We start from the raw sequence: 19,401 nt of genomic DNA, 5'->3' as shown, positions 1-19,401 counted from the left end.
TACACACGGATACAGCCCTGGTCAGACGTGTTAATGTCGAGGGACCCCCTGGCTTCCTCCTGTGTGTAAAACTCAATGCACTGATCCAATGTTTCTGCTGTGAATAAACCCTCTGACGTACCACGTGGTCTCTCTCTGTCATGTTAACATGGACTATGTACAATGAGCGAATGCCTTTTTAAAAGCAACACATCCCTTTGAAAACAGATACGAGTCAGTTATTATAGTGTCTAGACGGACTACAAGGTGTACATAGGATCATTTTGGTCATAAAGTCAGGCTTGTCTAAGACGGAGTGTCACAATTGGTAAATGAAGGTTGTGTTTTGATTTGACAATGCCCCGTTTTCCCACTAACATGGGATGAACCGCTGCGGTGACAGCTCTCTATCCAAGAGCATAGATGGACCTGCCCAGCAGACCGACTTCGTGTACTTAAGACAACACGTCGCAATATTTGTTTACGAAATACTGCACCAAACACCTTTATGTAAAATTGCACAACTAAAACATCCTCAGCGAAAATACAGATTTTTTTTTTAGTTGTCTTCAATTAATTCGGAGGAAGTGAAATAGGCTTCCTTGTGTACAGTATCTCATGGGGGACAAACCTCAATAAAACCAAACGCGGAATCGGCCAGGAAACACCTCCAAGACTGAATCTCGTTTTTCAAACGAGCGACAGGGTAAAAAAGACACGTGCCATTCGGCGTGTTCAATATTTAAACTCTGAAATGACGTTGCCACGAGCAGCACCGCAGCGGAGACGAGCGAGAACAGCAGAGAAGTTGAGCCTCGCGCTTCAACGCTTTTAGTTATGCGGAAATTGACCCACTATGCCGTTTACTTTGTGAATCTTCGCCACATCGCTGAGTCTACCTTTAGCATCGTTGCAGTTAATATTGACTAATATTCAGAGATTCTGTCCCAAATGGCACAGAACAGAGTCTGGTCTATAGTAGTGCACTATATAGGGAACCTCTTACCTACACAGAACAGAGTCTGGTCTATAGTAGTGCACTATATAGGGGACCTTTTACCTACACAGAACAGAGTGGTATATAGTAGTATACTATATAGGGAACCTCTTACCTAGACAAAACAGAGTCTGGTCTATAGTAGTGCACTATATAGGGAACCTCTTACCTAGACATAATAGAGTCTGGTCTATAGTAGTGCACTATATAGGGAACCTCTTACCTAGACATAACAGAGTCTGGTTTATAGTAGTGCACTATATAGGGAACCTCTTACCTAGATATAATAGAGTCTGGTCTATAGTAGTGCACTATATAGGGAACCTCTTACCTAGACATAACAGAGTCTGGTCTATAGTAGTGCACTATATAGGGAATAGGGTGCCGTGTGGGACACCTCCAGATAATAAAGCCAGTTAGAGACGGAGACAAATTAAACTAATATAAATATTTGCTTTTATTTCCAAACAATATCAAAACATTTCATCACTAGAACATCAACAATGTCTTCCGCAAACCCTGATCCAATGATCAACAATCTCAAGCCTTGTTGTGACATAGAATTGTGTGTGTGGTGTGTGTCCTCAGTCCTCTACTGGTAGTACAGCTCCAGGTTCTGTCCATCATGGATCTCATCTGCAGACAGGTGAGTAAAGGAGGAGAACAGCGGTGGTGGTGTTGATCAGTCGTCCCACACAAACACCATCCATATTGCCACATGTACCGCGTGTGTCAAATGTCTCGAGTTGCACAACCAAATCATTTCCCAGAGTTTCCCTCAATATAATGAACTAAACCAGGAAACTCATCACTTTCAAGGCAATACTTCACCAATAGCATTTCTCAATAACAAAAACTTTGCTTACATTGAGAAACCCACTCTGACAATAACCATCAGATTAAGTGAGGAGGAGGAGACATTCAAATGTTGCTGTCTGTTTCTCTCTCTCTCCTTACTATATCTAACAGTAGCAACATCTGTAAGGAAGGCAGACATGTTGGCTCAGTATCGCCCAGTTTACAGATTCCTCCCTGGTCAGAGTGAAACTGTTGTTCTCAAAGGGCTCAATAGTGTTCTATTTCCTCTTGGTTAAACAGCTGTTTCAGCATTCTTCGTCATGAATGTTGTTCTGGAGGCAGCTCGACAGTGGTCACAAGCTGGCACAGCCACAAAGTCATCAAATCTGAATTTAAACTTAACCACACTGTTGAACCTAATTCCTAACCACACTGTTGAACCTAATGCCTAACCCTAATTTAAAAACACAAAAAAAAACACCATAAAACACCAGCACATTATTGTAAAAATGCATGAAAACAATATAGCCACGTTTGACTTTGCAGCTGCTCTGTCTAAGGGGAAATGGCCCAGTTGTGCCTCCAGGACGAGACTCACAACAATAAAACGCCATCCGGTGGTCAAAACAGTGAAACTACACTTCCGAGGGCTCAAAAAGGATACAGTCTCCCAGAGACACGTGGTCCTTGAATATGGTGTACCTGAGAGGAGAAAACAGGAAGTTAGTCACAGAGGAAGAACACGGCCTCGACCAGGTTCCTTCCGGAATGTTTCAGATAGAAATGACATGATTCCTTATTCTACATGTCAGAGGCTTGTAGGTTCTACATTTCTACCTTAATATTCTAACACGTTACCCTGGATACAAATGTAGACGACACAGAGAACAGTCTGAATAATACAGGAGGAAGAGAAGGAGAAGTGACTTGTCACTGGTTCCAAATATGCCACAACTGACAAGTTTCTGAGTGACGCAGCGATCTAAATCAAAGTTTGTCACGTGTGCCCGAATACAACAGTGACATACTTAGTTACAGGCTCTGACCAACAGTGACATACTTACTTACAGGCTCTGACCAACAGTGAAATACTTACTTGGCTGCTGCCAACACATTGACTCAACTCCAGCCACTTTAATAATGGGAATTGATGTAAAATATATCACTAGCCACTTTAAACAATGCTACTAAATATAATGTTTACATACCTTACATTACTCATCTCATATGTATATACTGTACTCTATACCATCTACTGCATCTTTATGTAATACATGTATCACTAGCCACTTTAAACTATGCTACTTAATATAATGTTTACATACCCTACATTACTCATCTCATATGTATATACTGTACTCGATACCATCTACTGTATCTTGACTATGCCGCTCTGTACCATCACTCATTCATATATCTTTATTACATATTCTTTATCCCTTTACACTTGTGTGTATAAGGTATTAGTTGTGGAATTGTTAGGTTAGATTACTTGTTGGTTATTACTGCATTGTCGGAACTAGAAGCACCAGCATTTCGCTACCCTCGCATTAACATCTGCTAACCGTGTGTATGTGACAAATACATTTGATTTGACTTACAGGCTCTGACCAACAGTGAAATACTTAGTTACAGGCTCTGACCAACAGTGCAATTTTTAAGTCAAAAAAAATAATAAAAGGTATTAGGTGAACAATAGATGAGTAAAGAAATAAGACACTGCAGTTCAAACCCCCGAGCTGACAAGGTACAAATCTGTCGTTCTGCCCCTGAACAGGCAGTTAACCCACTGTTCCTAGGCCGTCATTGAAAATAAGAATTTGTTCTTAACTGACTTGCCTAGTTAAATAAAGTTAAAATAAAAAATATCAGCTGATGTACGAAGGGCTTTACTGGGAGTCACATAGGGTGGCGCACTACTGGCCCAGCGCCGTCCGGGTTTGGCCGCAGTAGGCCGTCATTGGAGATAATGATAATTTGTTCTTAACTGACTTGTATAATTAAATAAAAAAAATAATGAATAAAAGTCCGTAGGCTAGGGAAGTGACTCGTCACTGGTCCGTAGGCTAGGGAAGTGACTCGTCACTGGTTCGTAGGCTAGGGAAGTGACTCGTCACTGGTCATTTCTTTCTCACCATTTCTTGAGTACGATCTTGTCCCACCGTGTGCCTGTCTGGGCAGCGATGAGCTTCTTCAGGTCTCCTATAGTGTCTTCTGAGCTGGAAAGGGTTAAGGCTGTACACAGATGACTGCTCTAACGACATGTTGGTATAGTGTGTCTATGCCTGCAACCTCTGAAGGTTCAGCATCTACAGACATCTATATAACCCCAACCCTCAAAAAAGGTCTGTAGTAATTTAACCTTTAGTTTTTTAAAAATGATTTCTTGCTGATATGAAAGATACATTCCTTGTTTCCAAAACCACATCGCAACGATGCGTTTTAACGTTCAGAACGAGCGTCTGGAATAATAAAATAAAAAAAGGTATGTGGACACCTGCTCCCCCCTTTGTTGCTATAACAGCCTCCGCTCTTCTGGGAAGGATTTCCACTAGATGTTGGAACATTGCTGCCATAACAGCCTCCTCTCTTCTGGGAAGGCTTTCCACTAGATGATGGAACATTGCTGCTATAACAGCCTCCTCTCTTCTGGGAAGGATTTCCACTAGATGTTGGAACATTGCTGCCATAACAGCCTCCTCTCTTCTGGGAAGGCTTTCCACTAGATGATGGAACATTGCTGCTATAACAGCCTCCACTCTTCTGGGAAGGCTTTCCACTAGATGTTGGAACATTGCTGCTATAACAGCCCCCTCTCTTCTGGGAAGGCTTTCCACTAGATGTTGGAACATTGCTGCTATAACAGCCCCCTCTCTTCTGGGAAGGCTTTCTACTAGATGTTGGAACATTGCTGCTATAACAGCCTCCACTCTTCTGGGAAGGCTTTCCACTAGATGTTGGAACATTGCTGCTATAACAGCCTCCACTCTTCTGGGAAGGCTTTCCACTAGATGATGGAACATTGCTGCTATAACAGCCTCCACTCTTCTGGGAAGGCTTTCCACTAGATGTTGGAACATTGCTGCTATAACAGCCTCCACTCTTCTGGGAAGGCTTTCCACTAGATGATGGAACATTGCTGCTATAACAGCCTCCTCTCTTCTGGGAAGGCTTTCCACTAGATGTTGGAACATTGCTGCTATAACAGCCTCCACTCTTCTGGGAAGGCTTTCCACTAGATGTTGGAACATTGCTGCTATAACAGCCTCCTCTCTTCTGGGAAGGCATTCCACTAGATGTTGGAACATTGCTGCAGGGACTTGCTTCCATTCAGCCACGAGCATTGGTGAGGTCGGGACTGATGTTGGGCAGTCGGCGTTCCAATTCATCCCACAGGTGTTCGATGGGGGTTGAGGTCAGGGCTCTGTGCAGGCCAGTCAAGTTCTTCCAAAACGATCTCAACAAACAATGTCTGTATGAACCTCGTTGTGCACGGGAGCCAGCTGAAACAGGAGGGACTTCCCAAAACTGTTGAGACAGAGTTGGAAGCACAGAATCGTCTAGAATGTCATTGTGTGCTGTAGTGTTAAGATTTCCCTTCACTGGAACGAAGGGGCCCGAACCATGAAAAACAGCCCCAGACTATTACTCCTACTCCACTTTACAGTTGGCACTATGCACCAAAACCCAGATTCATCGGTCGGACTGCCAGATGGTGAAGCGTGATTCATCAGTCCAGAAAAGGCATTTCCACTGCGCCGGGTCCAATGGCGACGAGCTTTCCACCACTCCAGCCGACGCTGGGCATTGCTCATGGTGATCTTAGGGTTATCGTGTGTGGCTGCTCGGCTGAGCTGTTGTCGCTCCTAGACATTTCCACTTCACAATAACAGCACTTACAGTTGACTGGGGCAGCTCTAGCAAGGCAGAAATTTGACTAACTTACTTGTTGGAAAGGTGGCATCCTATGATGATGACACATTGAAAGTCACTGAGCTCTTCAGTAAGGTCATTCTACTGCCAATGTTTGTCTATGGAGATTGCATGGCGGTGCGCTTGATTTTATACACCTGTCAGCAACGGGTGTGGATGAAATAGCCGAATCCACTCATTTGAAGGGGTATTCACATACTATTGTAACAGTGTGTTACTATCGCCAATATGCGCTAAATCAGATGCAGTCTATGAATGGCGTAGGCTAGTCTGTGCTGTAAGACTAGCATGGTGGTCAGTTTAGTAAAAGGATACTTGCACTTCACCCGAACCTTCTTGCCCAGCCGGTCATTGCAAACCACCTCAATCATCCTGATCCGCAGAGAGAGACGGGGAGAGTTGGTTGAGACAGCGGTACAGTATGACACCGTGAACATACGATAAACACTATGTTCAAACAACTTCGCTACGGAAGTTACTTTTTCGTAGCAGGTCAGAATTTAAAGCGGGTTAGGATTATTAACGTAGTCGGTTAGGAGATTAAGACGGGTTAGCGAAAAATGCTCTCATTACCTGCTACGAAAATCACGTCGTATCGAAGTGGCGTGAAACAGCAAACAGTGGTGATTACAATACAAGGATGATGTTCCAGTTGTTTGTCATTACAACTCCAATAATGTAAGGTTACTTAGCAGCTAACATAATAGGTAGGACATTAAACATTATGTTGTCATATGGAGTTGGCTAATGTTAGCAGAGCTAGTTAGCGCTTAATCAACAACCACTGAAAAAAATAAATAAAGCATTACGTCTTAGATATTGAAGTGTCCTCACATGTTTATTTGGTCTACACCATTGATAAAATATCGTATAAGTACAGATATTACCTTGTTGATAGCTCGTCGTTAGCGAAAATCAGAATCGTTTCAGCCTAGGTAGTCGTAAAGCGTTCCGCTTTGTGTACAACGAGAAAACGCACCAATGAAACGTCTAAACGGATGATTGACGTGGCTACGTCAAGGCCTCTCATAGGGTGACATGTCAAGAGAAGGCGGGCACTGCAATATTCAGCTATGCCGTAAATCAACCAGAAGTGCTGCGAATAGTTGCAATGAAATAACAAATGCGGTCACATCAGTCTATAAGGGCATTTTTTTTTTTTTTACTGTAGATCAGTGGAATAAACAGCCGAAATGATATCAACATACCATTCGATTAAACCCAATGTAGTTTATCATGATAAATACATGTCTAATGCAAAAACAACAAAACACATGTAAAAGCAACCCTTTTAGAAAAGTGAAGAATATTCTAAACATGTGTCTTTGACACCTGGTGGATGGAAGGTGCAACAACAGAATCAGCAGCAGACGTTTCCTTACAGCCGCAGTCTACGAGCCACCAGAGGCAAAGAGGAGTGACTTGCACAGTTTTGAAAGCAAGCAGGGAAAATGGCAGACGCCGAGGACGAGAAGCTACCGTCCGGGTGGGAAAAGCGGATGAGCCGCAGTTCCAGTAGGTTGAGAGCGATAACTAGCTATATCATCCCAGTCCCGAACAATTTGTCGCTGGTGCACAAACCACTTGCATGGCAAAGTACCGACCGAACGAACCCAAATGCTAGCGTTACGGCTTAGCTAAATTACTTAGCTAGTTAGGTTGGTTGTAATCTTGTTGCATCGTTAGGTGGTGACGCATGTTTATTTGGGAATTGTGTCTGTTGGTTATTCGTTTGACTAGTGCGTGTATCAAAAGCTATCATCTGGTGTTGTTTAGTTAGCCAGTCATTACCCTCACGACTAACCCAGCAAGCTAGCCTAACTAGCAACGGTGCATGCATGTTTTGCCAACTGTTCAACGTACTATGCATTGGACACTAACTTATTTCATAATCAAACAATTCTTAGGGATATATGTATTGGAAGATAGACTGTTGTATGGGGTGTCGTCATTTTGAGTTGGTCAGTTTATTCATTAATGTCCATTCATTCATTTCACGCCAGCTCGCGAGGTAGCAGAAAATAACAAGGCCCATAATAATGACGTCATTTTGTCCCGCGCCTTGGGACCATTCCGACACCTGTGTTAGGATGGCGAGTTTCTGCCCAGTGAGCAGAAGTTACATATGTATTTTCTCAACGCCTTCTTCAGCACAATATCATTAAAAGTTGCTGAAGACGACCAACTGAGAGTAGTTCTGTCCATTCCACGACTAAAGCAAAATGCTTTTATCTGTGTAGGTTCATGCTTTTATCTGTGTAGATTCATGCTTTTATCTGTGTAGATTAATGCACATGAAGGAAAGGAAGCTTCAGTAGACTTTAGTTGTAGCATCGGCTCCCTCTTTCTCATCCCCCAAACCAACACCTCTCCTCTCTCTCCCCCTACTCCCCATCCTTTCTCTCCCTCCCCCTCTCCATCCTTTCTCTCCCCCTCCATCCTTTCTCTCCATTCCCTCCCTCCCCGTCCTCTTTCCCTCCCTCCCCATCCTTTCTCTCCATTACCATCCTCTCTCCATTCTCTCCCTCCCTCCCCCCATCATTTCTCTCTATTCCCATCCTTTCTCTCCATTCTCTCCCTCCCCTGTCCTCTTTCTCTCCCCTGTCCTCTCTCCCTCCCTTCTCCCCCACCCCCCTCTTCCACCCCCCCTCTCTCCTGCCCTCCTCCCCCATCCTCTTTCTCCCTCCTCCCTTTCCTAGGTAGAGTGTACTACTTTAACCACATCACCAATGCCAGCCAGTGGGAGCGTCCGGTGGGGTCAGGTAGGTCGCCCAGCAGCGAAGCGGATGGACCTGTAGCTGACAGGTCACGGTTAGAATCCCTGGTGGGGCACTAACATTGATCTGGGGGGGCCCTTAACCCAACAACACACTGGCCCTTAACACAACAACACGCTGGCCCTTAACCCAACAGCACGCTGGCCCTTAACCCAACAGCACGCTGGCCCTTAACCACCCAACAACACGCTGGCCCTTAACCACCCAACAACACGCTGGCCCTTAACCACCCAACAACACGCTGGCCCTTAACCACCCAACAACACGCTGGCCCTTAACCACCCAACAACACGCTGGCCCTTAACCACCCAACAACACGCTGGCCCTTAACCACCCAACAACACGCTGGCCCTTAACCACCCAACCACACGCTGGCCCTTAACCACCCAACCACACGCTGGCCCTTAACCACCCAACCACACGCTGGCCCTTAACCACCCAGCAACACGCTGGCCCTTAACCACCCAGCAACACGCTGGCCCTTAACCATGTGTGAAGTGTGCTCCTCCTCTACTGTGTGTGAAGTGTGCTGCTCTTCTACGGTGCGTGAAGTGTGCTCCTCCTCTACTGTGCGTGAAGTGTGCTCCTCTCTACTGTGTGAAGTGTGCTGCTCTTCTACTGTGTGTGAAGTGTGCTCCTCCTCTACTGTGTGTGAAGTGTGCTCCTCCTCTACTGTGTGTGAAGTGTGCCCCTCTTCTACTGTGTGAAGTGTGCTCCTCCTCTACTGTGTGTGAAGTGTGCTCCTCCTCTACTGTGTGTGAAGTGTGCCCCTCCTCTACTGTGTTAAGTGTGCTCCTCCTCTACTGTGTGTGAAGTGTGCTCCTCCTCTACTGTGTGTGAAGTGTGCTCCTCCTCTACTGTGTGAAGTGTGCTCCTCCTCTACTGTGTGAAGTGTGCTCCTCCTCTACTGTGTGAAGTGTGCTCCTCCTCTACTGTGTATGAAGTGTGCTCCTCCTCTACTGTGTATGAAGTGTGCTCCTCCTCTACTGTGTATGAAGTGTGCTCCTCCTCTACTGTGTGAAGTGTGCTCCTCCTCTACTGTGTGTGAAGTGTGCTCCTCCTCTACTGTGTGAAGTGTGCTCCTCCTCTACTGTGTGAAGGGTGCTCCTCCTCTACTGTGTGAAGTGTGCTCCTCCTCTACTGTGTGTGAAGTGTGCTCCTCCTCTACTGTGTGTGAAGTGTGCTCCTCCTCTACTGTGTGTGAAGTGTGCTCCTCCTCTACTGTGTGAAGTGTGCTCCTCCTCTACTGTGTATGAAGTGTGCTCCTCCTCTACTGTGTGAAGTGTGCTCCTCCTCTACTGTGTGTGAAGTGTGCTCCTCCTCTACTGTGTGTGAAGTGTGCTCCTCCTCTACTGTGTGAAGTGTGCTCCTCCTCTACTGTGTGAAATGTGCTCCTCCTCTACTGTGTGAAGTGTGCTCCTCCTCTACTGTGTGTGAAGTGTGCTCCTCCTCTACTGTGTGTGAAGTGTGCTCCTCCTCTACTGTGTGTGAAGTGTGCTGCTCTTCTACGGTGCGTGAAGTGTGCTCCTCTCTACTGTGCGTGAAGTGTGCTCCTCTCTACTGTGTGAAGTGTGCTGCTCTTCTACTGTGTGTGAAGTGTGCTCCTCCTCTACTGTGTGTGAAGTGTGCTCCTCCTCTACTGTGTGTGAAGTGTGCCCCTCCTCTACTGTGTGAAGTGTGCTCCTCCTCTACTGTGTGTGAAGTGTGCTCCTCCTCTACTGTGTGTGAAGTGTGCCCCTCCTCTACTGTGTGAAGTGTGCTCCTCCTCTACTGTGTGAAGTGTGCTCCTCCTCTACTGTGTGTGAAGTGTGCTCCTCCTCTACTGTGTGAAGTGTGCTCCTCTACTGTGTGAAGTGTGCTGCTGTTTGGGGGGATGAGAAGAAGACTGTTTGTTGTAGCATCATATGAACAATTCAGTTGTATTGGTGATGCACAAAGTGTTTTTGTGTTGTGGGTGAAGTGGAGGGGACAATACATTTGTATTGTGGGTGATGGGAGGGGACAATACATTTGTATTGTGGGTGATGGGAGGGGGACAATGCATTTGTATTGTGGGTGATGGGAGGGGACAATACATTTGTATTGTGGGTGATGGGAGGGGACAATACATTTGTATTGTGGGTGATGGGAGGGGACAATACATTTGTGTTGTGGGTGATGGGAGGGGACAATACATTTGTGTTGTGGGTGATGGGAGGGGACAATACATTTGTGTTGTGGGTAATGGGAGGGGACAATACATTTGCGTTGTGGGTGATGGGAGGGGACAATACAGTTGCATTGTGGGTGAAGTGGAGGGGACAATACAGTTGTATTGTGGGTGATGGGAGGGGGGCAATACATTTGTATTGTGGGTGATGGGAGGATATAATAAAGTTGTATTGAATTGTAGGTGATGGGAGTGGCGAGCCAGATAAGGTGCGTTGTTCCCACCTCCTGGTGAAGCACAGCCAATCGCGTCGCCCGTCCTCCTGGAGGGAGGAGAACATCACACGCTCCAAAGAGGAGGCCCTCGACCTCATACAAAGTGAGTAGTTGGGGGAAACAGTTGGTGTGACAACATTTGATCTAATGTTTGACCGTCTCTGGGTGTGTTGAGCGAGATGGCGAGAGACAGTTTGATAAACTACGTGCATGTCAAGTCAGATGTTACTGGTCACATACACACAGTTAGCAGATGTTACTGGACACATGGTTAGCAGATGTTACTGGTCACATGGTTAGCAGATGTTATTGGTCACATGGTTAGCAGATGTTATTGGTCACATGGTTAGCAGATGTTATTGGTCACATGGTTAGCAGATGTTACTGGTCACATACACATGGTTAGCAGATGTTACTGGTCACATGGTTAGCAGATGTTACTGGTCACATGGTTAGCAGATGTTATTGGTCACATGGTTAGCAGATGTTATTGGTCACATGTGTAACGACGTTCTTCGTTTGTCGAAAGCGAGTCGGACCGAAATGTAGCGTGTTTGTTACTCATGTTTAATAGTGAAAACAAATAACAAAACTATACATGAAATAACGAATAAATACAAAACAACAAAACGGAACGTGAAATCTATTACAGCCTGACTGATGAACACTAACACAGAGACAGGAACAATCACCCACGAAATACAAAGCGAAACCCAGGCTACCTAAATACGGTTCCCAATCAGAGACAACGAGAATCACCTGACTCTGATTGAGAACCGCCTCAGGCAGCCAAACCTATGAAACACACACCCCTAATCAGCTACAATCCCAATAACTAAAAACCCCCACTAAATACAACAAACAATAAACCCATGTCACACCCTGGCCTGACCAACTAATCAACTAAAACACAAAATACTAAGACCAAGGCGTGACAGAACCCCCCCCCCCCTAAGGTGCGGACTCCCGAACGCACCTCAAAACCATAGGGAGGGTCCGGGTGGGCGTCTGTCCATGGTGGCGGTTCCGGCTCCGGACGTGGACCCCACTTCATAAATGTCATTGTTCCTCCCCTTCGCGTCCTGGGATGATCCACCCTAACCGCCGACCATGGCCAAATAGTCCTCACCCAGAACCCTACATAACAGAGGAGCAGCTCGTGACTGAGGAGCAGCTCGTGACTGAGGGGCAGCTCGTGACTGAGGGGCAGCTCGGGACTGAGGGGCAGCTCGGGACTGAGGGGCAGCTCGGGACTGAGGGGCAGCTCGGGACTGAGGGGCAGCTCGGGACTGAGGGGCAGCCCGGGACTGAGGGGCAGCCCGGGACTGAGATGAAGCCCAGCCAGGCAGTTGAATCCGGCAGATCCTGGTTGACTATCAGATCTGGCGGATCCTGGCTGACCGGCTGATCCTGGCTGACTGGCGGATCTGGAAGAGTCTGGCTGACTGGCGGATCTGGAAGAGTCTGGCTGACTGGCGGATCTGGAAGAGTCTGGCGGCTCTGGCTGCTCCATGCAGACTGGCAGCTCCTTGCAGACTGGCAGCTCTAGCTGCTCCATGTAGACTGGCAGCTCCTTGCAGACTGGCAGCTCTAGCTGCTCCAGGCAGACTGACAGCTCTGGCTGCTCCATGCAGACTGGCAGCTCTGGCTGCTCCATGTAGACTGGCAGCTCCATGCAGACTGACAGCTCTGGCTGCTCCATGCAGACTGACAGCTCTGGCTGCTCCATGCAGACTGACAGCTCTGGCTGCTCCATGCAGACTGACAGCTCTGGCTGCTCCATGCAGACTGGCAGCTCCTTGCGGACTGGCAGACTGGCAGCTCCTTGCAGACTGGCAGCTCTGGCTGCTTCATGCAGACTGGCAGCTCCTTGCGGACTGGCAGACTGGCAGCTCTAGCTGCTCCATGCAGACTGGCAGCTCCATGCAGACTGGCAACTCTGGCTGCTCCAAGCAGACTGACAGCTCTGGCTGCCCCATGCAGACTGGCAGCTCTAGCTGCTCCATGCAGGCTGGCAACACTGGATGCTCCATGTAGACTGGCAGCTCTAGCTGCTCCATGCAGACTGACAGCTCTGGCTGCTCTAAGCAGACTGACAGCTCTGGCTGCCCCATGCAGACTGGCAGCTCTAGCTGCTCCATGCAGGCTGGCAACACTGGATGCTCCATGTAGACTGGCAGCTCTAGCTGCTCCATGCAGACTGACAGCTCTGGCTGCCCCATGCAGACTGGCAGCTCTGGCTGCTCTATGCAGACTGACAGCTCTGGCTGCTCCTTACAGACAGGAGGCTCCGGCAGCGCTGTAGAGGAGGAAGGCTCTAGAACCACTGAACAGGCGGGAGACTCCGACAGCGCAGGAGAGGGAGAAAGCGCTGGCTGCGCTGAACAGGCGAGGCGCACTGAAGGCCTGATGCGTGGTGTTGGCACTGGTGGTATTGGGCCGAGGACACGCACAGGAAGCCTAGTGCGGGGAGCTGCTACCGGAGGGCTGGGGTGTGGAGGTGGTACTGGATAGACCGGACCGTGCAGGCGCACTGGAGCTCTTGAGCACCGAGCCTGCCCAACCTTACCTGGTTGAATACTCTCGGTTGCCCTGCCAGTGCTGTGAGGAGAAATAGCCCGCACTGGGCTATGTAGGCGAACCGGAGACACCGAGCGCAAGGCTGGTGCCATGTAAGCCGGCCCAAGGAGACGCACTGGGGACCAGATGCGTAGAGCCGGCTTCATGGCATTTGGCTCGACGCTCAATCTAGCCCGGCCGATACGCGGAGCTGAAATATACCGCACCGGGCTATGCACCCGCACTGGGGACACCGTGCGCACCACTGCATAACACGGTGCCTGCCCGGTCTCTCTAGCCCCCCGATAAGCACAGGGAGTTTGCGCAGGTCTCCTACCTGACGCAGCCATACTCCCTGATAGCCCCCCCCAAGAAATTTTTGGGGCTTCGTTCTGCGCCGCCGTGTCTTTTTTCCAACTCCATTCTCCTATAGCCCTCTTCGCACTGCTCCAGCGAATCCCAGGCGGGCTCCGGCACTCTCTCTGGGTCGGCCGCCCACCTGTCTATTTCTTCCGACGTCGTAATATCCATACTGTACTCCATTGTGGGCTGCTCCTGTTTCCATCCACGTCGCCGTGCTGCCTCCTCATACCAGCGCCTCTCCGCTTCAGCCGCTTCTAGTTCCTCCTTGGGGCGGCGATATTCACCAGGCTGAGCCCAGGGTCCTTTTCCTTCCAGCTCCTGTTTCCTCTTCGCCTGCTGCACCTTTGGGCGGCTACACTCCCCTGGTTTAGCCCAGGGTCCTCTCCCGTCAAGGATTTCCTCCCATGTCCAGAAATCCTTAATACGCGGCTCCTCTTTGGGCTGCTCCTCTTTGGGCTGCTCCTGCCTGTTGACACGCTGCTCGGTCCGTGTGTGCTTGGTGATTCTGTAACGACGTTCTTCGTTTGTCGAAAGAGAGTCGGACCGAAATGCAGCGTGTTTGTTACTCATGTTTAATAGTGAAAACAAATAACGAAACTATACATGAAATAACGAATAAATACAAAACAACAAAACGGAACGTGAAACCTATTACAGCCTATCTGGTGAACACTAACACAGAGACCGGAACAATAACCCACGAAATACAAAGCGAAACCCAGGCTACCTAAATACGGTTCCCAATCAGAGACAACGAGAATCACCTGACTCTGATTGAGAACCGCCTCAGGCAACCAAACCTATGAAACACACACCCCTAATCAGCTACAATCCCAATAACTAAAAAAAAACACTAAATACAACAAACAATAAACCCATGTCACACCCTGGCCTGACCAACTAATAAACTAAAACACAAAATACTAAGACCAAGGCGTGACAACATGGTTAGCAGATGTTACTGGTCACATGGTTAGCAGATGTTACTGGTCACATGGTTAGCAGATGTTATTGGTCACATGGTTAGCAGATGTTATTGGTCACATGGTTAGCAGATGTTATTGTGAGTGTAGTGAAATGCTTGTGCTTCTTGTTCCGACTGCAGTAATATCTAACGTAATCTAACAATTCCACAACAACGACCGAATACACACACATCTAAGTAAAGGGATGGAATAAGAATATATACATATAACATGTTGTTGCACTGTGTTGTTAACATGTTGTTGCACTGTGTGTTGATAACATGTTGTTGCACTGTGTGTTGTTAACATGTTGTTGCACTGTGTGTTGATAACATGTTGTTGCACTGTGTGTTGATAACATGATGTTGCACTGTGTGTTGATAACATGATGTTGCACTGTGTGTTGATAACATGTTGTTGCACTGTGTGTTGATAACATGTTGTTGCACTGTGTGTTAACATGTTGCACTGTGTGTTGTTAACATGTTGTTGCACTGTGTGTTGTTAACATGTTGTTGCACTGTGTGTTGATAACATGTTGTTGCACTGTGTGTTGATAACATGGTGTGTGTAACATGTTGCAGAGTAAGTGTTATAACATGGTGTGTTAACATGTTGCAGAGTAAGTGTTATAACATGGTGTGTTAACATGTTGCAGAGTAAGTGTTATAACATGGTGTGTTAACATGTTGCAGAGTAAGTGTTATAACATGGTGTGTTAACATGTTGCAGAGTAAGTGTTATAACATGGTGTGTTAACATGTTGCAGAGTTAGTGTTATAACATGGTGTGTTAACATGTTGCAGAGTAAGTGTTATAACATGGTGTGTTAACATGTTGCAGAGTACATAGAGCAGATGCAGTCAGGAGAGGAGGAGTTTGAGGCTTTGGCCTCTCAGTTCAGTGACTGCAGCTCCGCACGCAACGGAGGAGACCTGGGACTGTTCGGCAGAGGTAACGCACACACACACACACACACGGTCAAATGGAAAATATACTACACACACATGCAGTCACAGACAGGCACAAAGTCCTGTTTTCCAGGTGTTTTCTGTTTTCGTTGTGAGAGAGGTGTGTGTGTTTCAGGTCAGATGCAGAAGCCTTCGCTCTGAAGGTGGGAGACATTAGTTGTGATAGAGGTGTGTGTGTTTCAGGTCAGCAGAAGCCTTCGCTCTGAAGGTGGGAGACATTAGTTGTGATAGAGGTGTGTGTGTGTGTTTCAGGTCAGATGCAGAAGCCTTTTGAGGATGCGTCCTTCGCTCTGAAGGTGGGAGACATGAGTGGTCCGGTGTTCACCGATTCTGGAGTTCACGTCATCCTTCGCACGGGATAGAGACAAGGCTCTGATACCCCCTGAATACTCCCTGAATACCCCCATCGCCCCCTGAATACACCCTGAATATCCCCATCACCCCCTGAATATCCCCATCGCCCCCTGAATATCCCCATCACCCCCTGAATATCCCCATCACCCCCTGGATACTCCCTGAATACCCCCATCGCCCCCTGAATACACCCTGAATATCCCCATCACCCCCTGAATACCCCCATCGCCCCCTGAATACACCCTGAATATCCCCATCACCCCCTGAATATCCCCATCACCCCCTGAATATCCCCATCACCCCCTGAATATCCCCATCACCCCCTGAATATCCCCATCACCCCCTGAATATCCCCGTCACCCCCTGAATACCCCCGTCACCCCCTGAATACCCCCGTCACCCCCTGAATACCCCCGTCACCCCCTGAATACCCCCGTCACCCCCTGAATACCCCCGTCACCCCCTGAATACCCCCTGAATACCCCCATCACCCCTGAATACGCCCTGAATATGCCCTGAATATCCCCGTCACCCCCTGAATACCCCCGTCACCCCCTGAATACCCCCGTCACCCCCTGAATACCCCCATCACCCCTGAATACGTCCTGAATATGCCCTGAATACCCCCGTCACCCCCTGAATACCCCCGTCACCCCCTGAATACCCCCGTCACCCCCTGAATACCCCCTCCACCCCTGAAAACCCCCTCCTATCTCCCACCCCCTCAAATACCCCCACTTGTCCTCCCTACTACCCTTAGAAGCCACCCCTTCCACCTCAAATACCCCCCCCCCCACCGTTCTGTTCTATATGCAACTTCACACTGACACCATCAACACCCCTTATCCCCTGTACCCATTACCATGGCTACATCGTTGTGTGTGTGAAAATAAGAGACCTGTCGTTAGTGACTGAGCGAATGAGTGTGAGTCTGTGTGTTCACATGGACCATTACCCCTCCACCCCTCCACTTTATAGTGTCCCCTGTCTGTTTGCCAAGGCATTATTCTCTCTCAATGATAACATGTCAGATGGTTAGTGGTAGACCAGTGTTCCATACTCTCTCATAGGAGACCGACACGTAGAAGGCTGACTCGTGGGATTATTTAAATGGTGGGAAAATAGTCCATTGTCTGCCATGTTTGTAGTCCCCCTCCCCCATTCCATTTACTGCTTCACTGTATCTCCTATGTTCCAGGGAACTACAATACCCAGTATGCATGTGGGGGAAGTGTTTTTGTAAGCTTGAATCTGCTGAGAGGCACTTCATATGATCTGTTCATCTCCCACCATTAAAGGACTCTTATTTTGTAAACTTGTCTCTGGACTTTTATTTTGTTGGGTGACTGTCTGATGCTGCTACTGTGTGTTCAGTTCAATAAACGTTGCATGACAGTTTGTGTTAAACGACCCATTTCCCCCGAAACACTGATCACCGTCCTTTTAATGGCCTTTGAGAGTCAGTATGTTTGCTGCATTTGTGTTAGGACAAACCAGGTCCTCAATTATTCTCATATTTAGAGTGTTTTGGAAAGGACGCCATTTTAGCGCCTTTAAACATTCAGTTTCTCCATCCATGACAAGTATTTGGATTTTAAGTATATGCGTTGGTTCAGTCACATAGCTTTGGTTCAGTCACATAGCGTTGGTTCAGTCACATAGCGTTGGTTCAGTCACATAGCGCTGCTTGTCCACGGGTCTTGATGTGTGCCTGGGGAGAATGAAAATTTCCCCTAGCATCCAAAGTTGCTGCACAATTCTGGACAACCGTGACTCAAAGACCTCCTACAGCTCTAGCTTCCTCAGCTACCACACCAAGGTAGTGGGAGGCTCCAGTTGGCTGGGGGAGCTGTCACTCAACCGTAATGACTCAGTGGGGTTCCATAGTTGGATGAGCACCCTGAAGGACCTCCCTGACACCATCTCCTCTTATCCGAGGCCTCTGTACCTGCTCATACCCGACAAGAGTGTCCGGGAGAGAGTGAAAGGGATCTTTTGTTGTTGACATACAGTACTCGTCAAAAGTTTGGACACCTACTCATTCCAGGGTTTTTTAAAAATATTTTCTACATTGTAGAATAACAGTGAAATAACACATGAAATCATAAAATAACCAAAGAAGTATAAAACATATCCAAATATATTTGAGAATATTCAAAGTAGCCACCCTTTGCCTTGATGACAGCTTTGCACACTTGGCATTCTCTCAACCAGCTTCACCTGGAATGCTTTTCCAATAGTCTTGAAGGAGTTCCCACATATGCTGAGCACTTGTTAGCTGCTTTTCCTTCAATCTGCGGTCCAACTCATCCCAAACCATCTCAATTGGGTTGAGGTCGGGTGATTGCGGAGGCCAGGTCATCTGATGCAGCACTCCATCACTCTCCTTGGTCAAATAGCCCTTACACAGCCTGGAGGTGTGTTGGGTCATTGTCCTGTTGAAAAACAAATGATAGTCCCACTAAGTGCAAACCAGTGTTAAGCCATAGTTGTGAGAGTGTTGTACTGATGTATAGGTGTGGCTAAATCAGGTTATAGAGTGTTGTAAAGGTGTGGCTGAATCAGGTGTGTGAGTGTTGGGCTGGTGTAAAGGTGTGGCTGAATCAGGTGTGAGAGTGTTGGGCTGGTGTAAAGGTGTGGCTGAATCAGGTTATAGAGTGTTGGGCTGGTGTATAGGTGTGGCTGAATCAGGTTATAGAGTGTTGTAAAGGTGTGGCTGAATCAGGTTATAGAGTGTTGGGCTGGTGTAAAGGTGTGGCTGAATCAGGTTATAGAGTTTTTTAAAGGTGTGGCTGAATCAGGTGTGAGGGTGTTGGGCTGGTGTAAAGGTGTGGCTGAATCAGGTGTGAGAGTGTTGGGCTGGAGTAAAGGTGTGGCTGAATCAGGTGTGAGAGTGTTGGGCTGGTGTAAAGGTGTGGCTGAATCAGGTGTGAGAGTGTTGGGCTGGTGTAAAGGTGTGGCTGAATCAGGTGTGAGAGTGTTGGGCTGGTGTAAAGGTGTGGCTGAATCAGGTGTGAGAGTGTTGGGCTGGTGTAAAGGTGTGAGAGTGTTGGGCTGGTGTAAAGGTGTGAGGGTGTTGGGCTGGTGTAAAGGTGTGGCTGAATCAGGTTATAGAGTGTTGGGCTGGTGTATAGATGTGGCTGAATCAGGTGTGAGAGTGTTGGGCTGGTGTAAAGGTGTGGCTGAATCAGGTGTGAGAGTGTTGGGCTGGAGTAAAGGTGTGGCTGAATCAGGTGTGAGAGTGTTGGGCTGGTGTAAAGGTGTGGCTGAATCAGGTGTGA

General features: G+C 47.7%; 2 protein-coding genes across 3 annotated transcripts; one reads left to right on the top strand and one right to left on the bottom strand.

Moving 5' to 3' along the window:
* Positions 1 to 1,409: 1,409 nt before the first annotated feature.
* LOC135532861 (ubiquitin-like protein 5) lies at positions 1,410 to 6,693 on the bottom strand. The gene is made up of 5 exons (XM_064960294.1): positions 6,595 to 6,693; positions 6,023 to 6,079; positions 3,910 to 3,993; positions 2,439 to 2,476; positions 1,410 to 1,612 (listed from the first exon to the last, which is right to left on the bottom strand). Exons 2-5 carry the CDS (start codon positions 6,076 to 6,078, stop codon positions 1,569 to 1,571), a joined length of 222 nt encoding a protein of 73 aa, XP_064816366.1. The 5' UTR covers position 6,079; positions 6,595 to 6,693; the 3' UTR covers positions 1,410 to 1,568.
* Positions 6,694 to 6,876: 183 nt separating this feature from the next.
* Positions 6,877 to 17,435, top strand: LOC135532843 (peptidyl-prolyl cis-trans isomerase NIMA-interacting 1-like). 2 transcript variants are annotated; one of them, XM_064960286.1, is made up of 5 exons: positions 6,877 to 7,226; positions 8,411 to 8,469; positions 10,877 to 11,011; positions 15,639 to 15,749; positions 15,882 to 15,922. In XM_064960286.1, the coding sequence occupies exons 1-5, from the start codon at positions 7,159 to 7,161 to the stop codon at positions 15,905 to 15,907; spliced, it is 399 nt and encodes a 132-aa protein (XP_064816358.1). In that variant the 5' UTR covers positions 6,877 to 7,158; the 3' UTR covers positions 15,908 to 15,922. The 2 variants fall into 2 exon arrangements, with proteins under 2 accessions (XP_064816358.1, XP_064816350.1); XM_064960278.1 differs by lacking the exon at positions 15,882 to 15,922 and adding an exon at positions 16,019 to 17,435 and having other exon boundaries at positions 6,881 to 7,226.
* The last annotated feature ends 1,966 nt before the right edge of the window (positions 17,436 to 19,401 follow it).

This window comes from Oncorhynchus masou, chromosome 5 (assembly GCF_036934945.1).
Source record: "Oncorhynchus masou masou isolate Uvic2021 chromosome 5, UVic_Omas_1.1, whole genome shotgun sequence".
NCBI classification, from domain to species: domain Eukaryota; kingdom Metazoa; phylum Chordata; class Actinopteri; order Salmoniformes; family Salmonidae; genus Oncorhynchus; species Oncorhynchus masou.
This window is presented reverse-complemented; position numbering and strand designations above follow the sequence as displayed.

Excerpts from the sequence above, each read along its gene's own strand:
- LOC135532861 (XM_064960294.1), bottom strand. The coding sequence starts at position 6,078 with ATGATTGAGGTGGTTTGCAATGACCGGCTGGGCAAGAAGGTTCGGGTG. Across the intron at positions 3,994-6,022 it reads AAGGTTCGGGTGAAGTGCAA|CTCAGAAGACACTATAGGAG; the intron begins GTATCCTTTTAC and ends AACCCTTTCCAG. Across the intron at positions 2,477-3,909 it reads AAGATCGTACTCAAGAAATG|GTACACCATATTCAAGGACC; the intron begins GTGAGAAAGAAA and ends TTCTCCTCTCAG.
- LOC135532843 (XM_064960278.1), top strand. The coding sequence starts at position 7,159 with ATGGCAGACGCCGAGGACGAGAAGCTACCGTCCGGGTGGGAAAAGCGG. Across the intron at positions 7,227-8,410 it reads ATGAGCCGCAGTTCCAGTAG|AGTGTACTACTTTAACCACA; the intron begins GTTGAGAGCGAT and ends TTTCCTAGGTAG. Across the intron at positions 15,750-16,018 it reads CCTGGGACTGTTCGGCAGAG|GTCAGATGCAGAAGCCTTTT; the intron begins GTAACGCACACA and ends TGTGTGTTTCAG.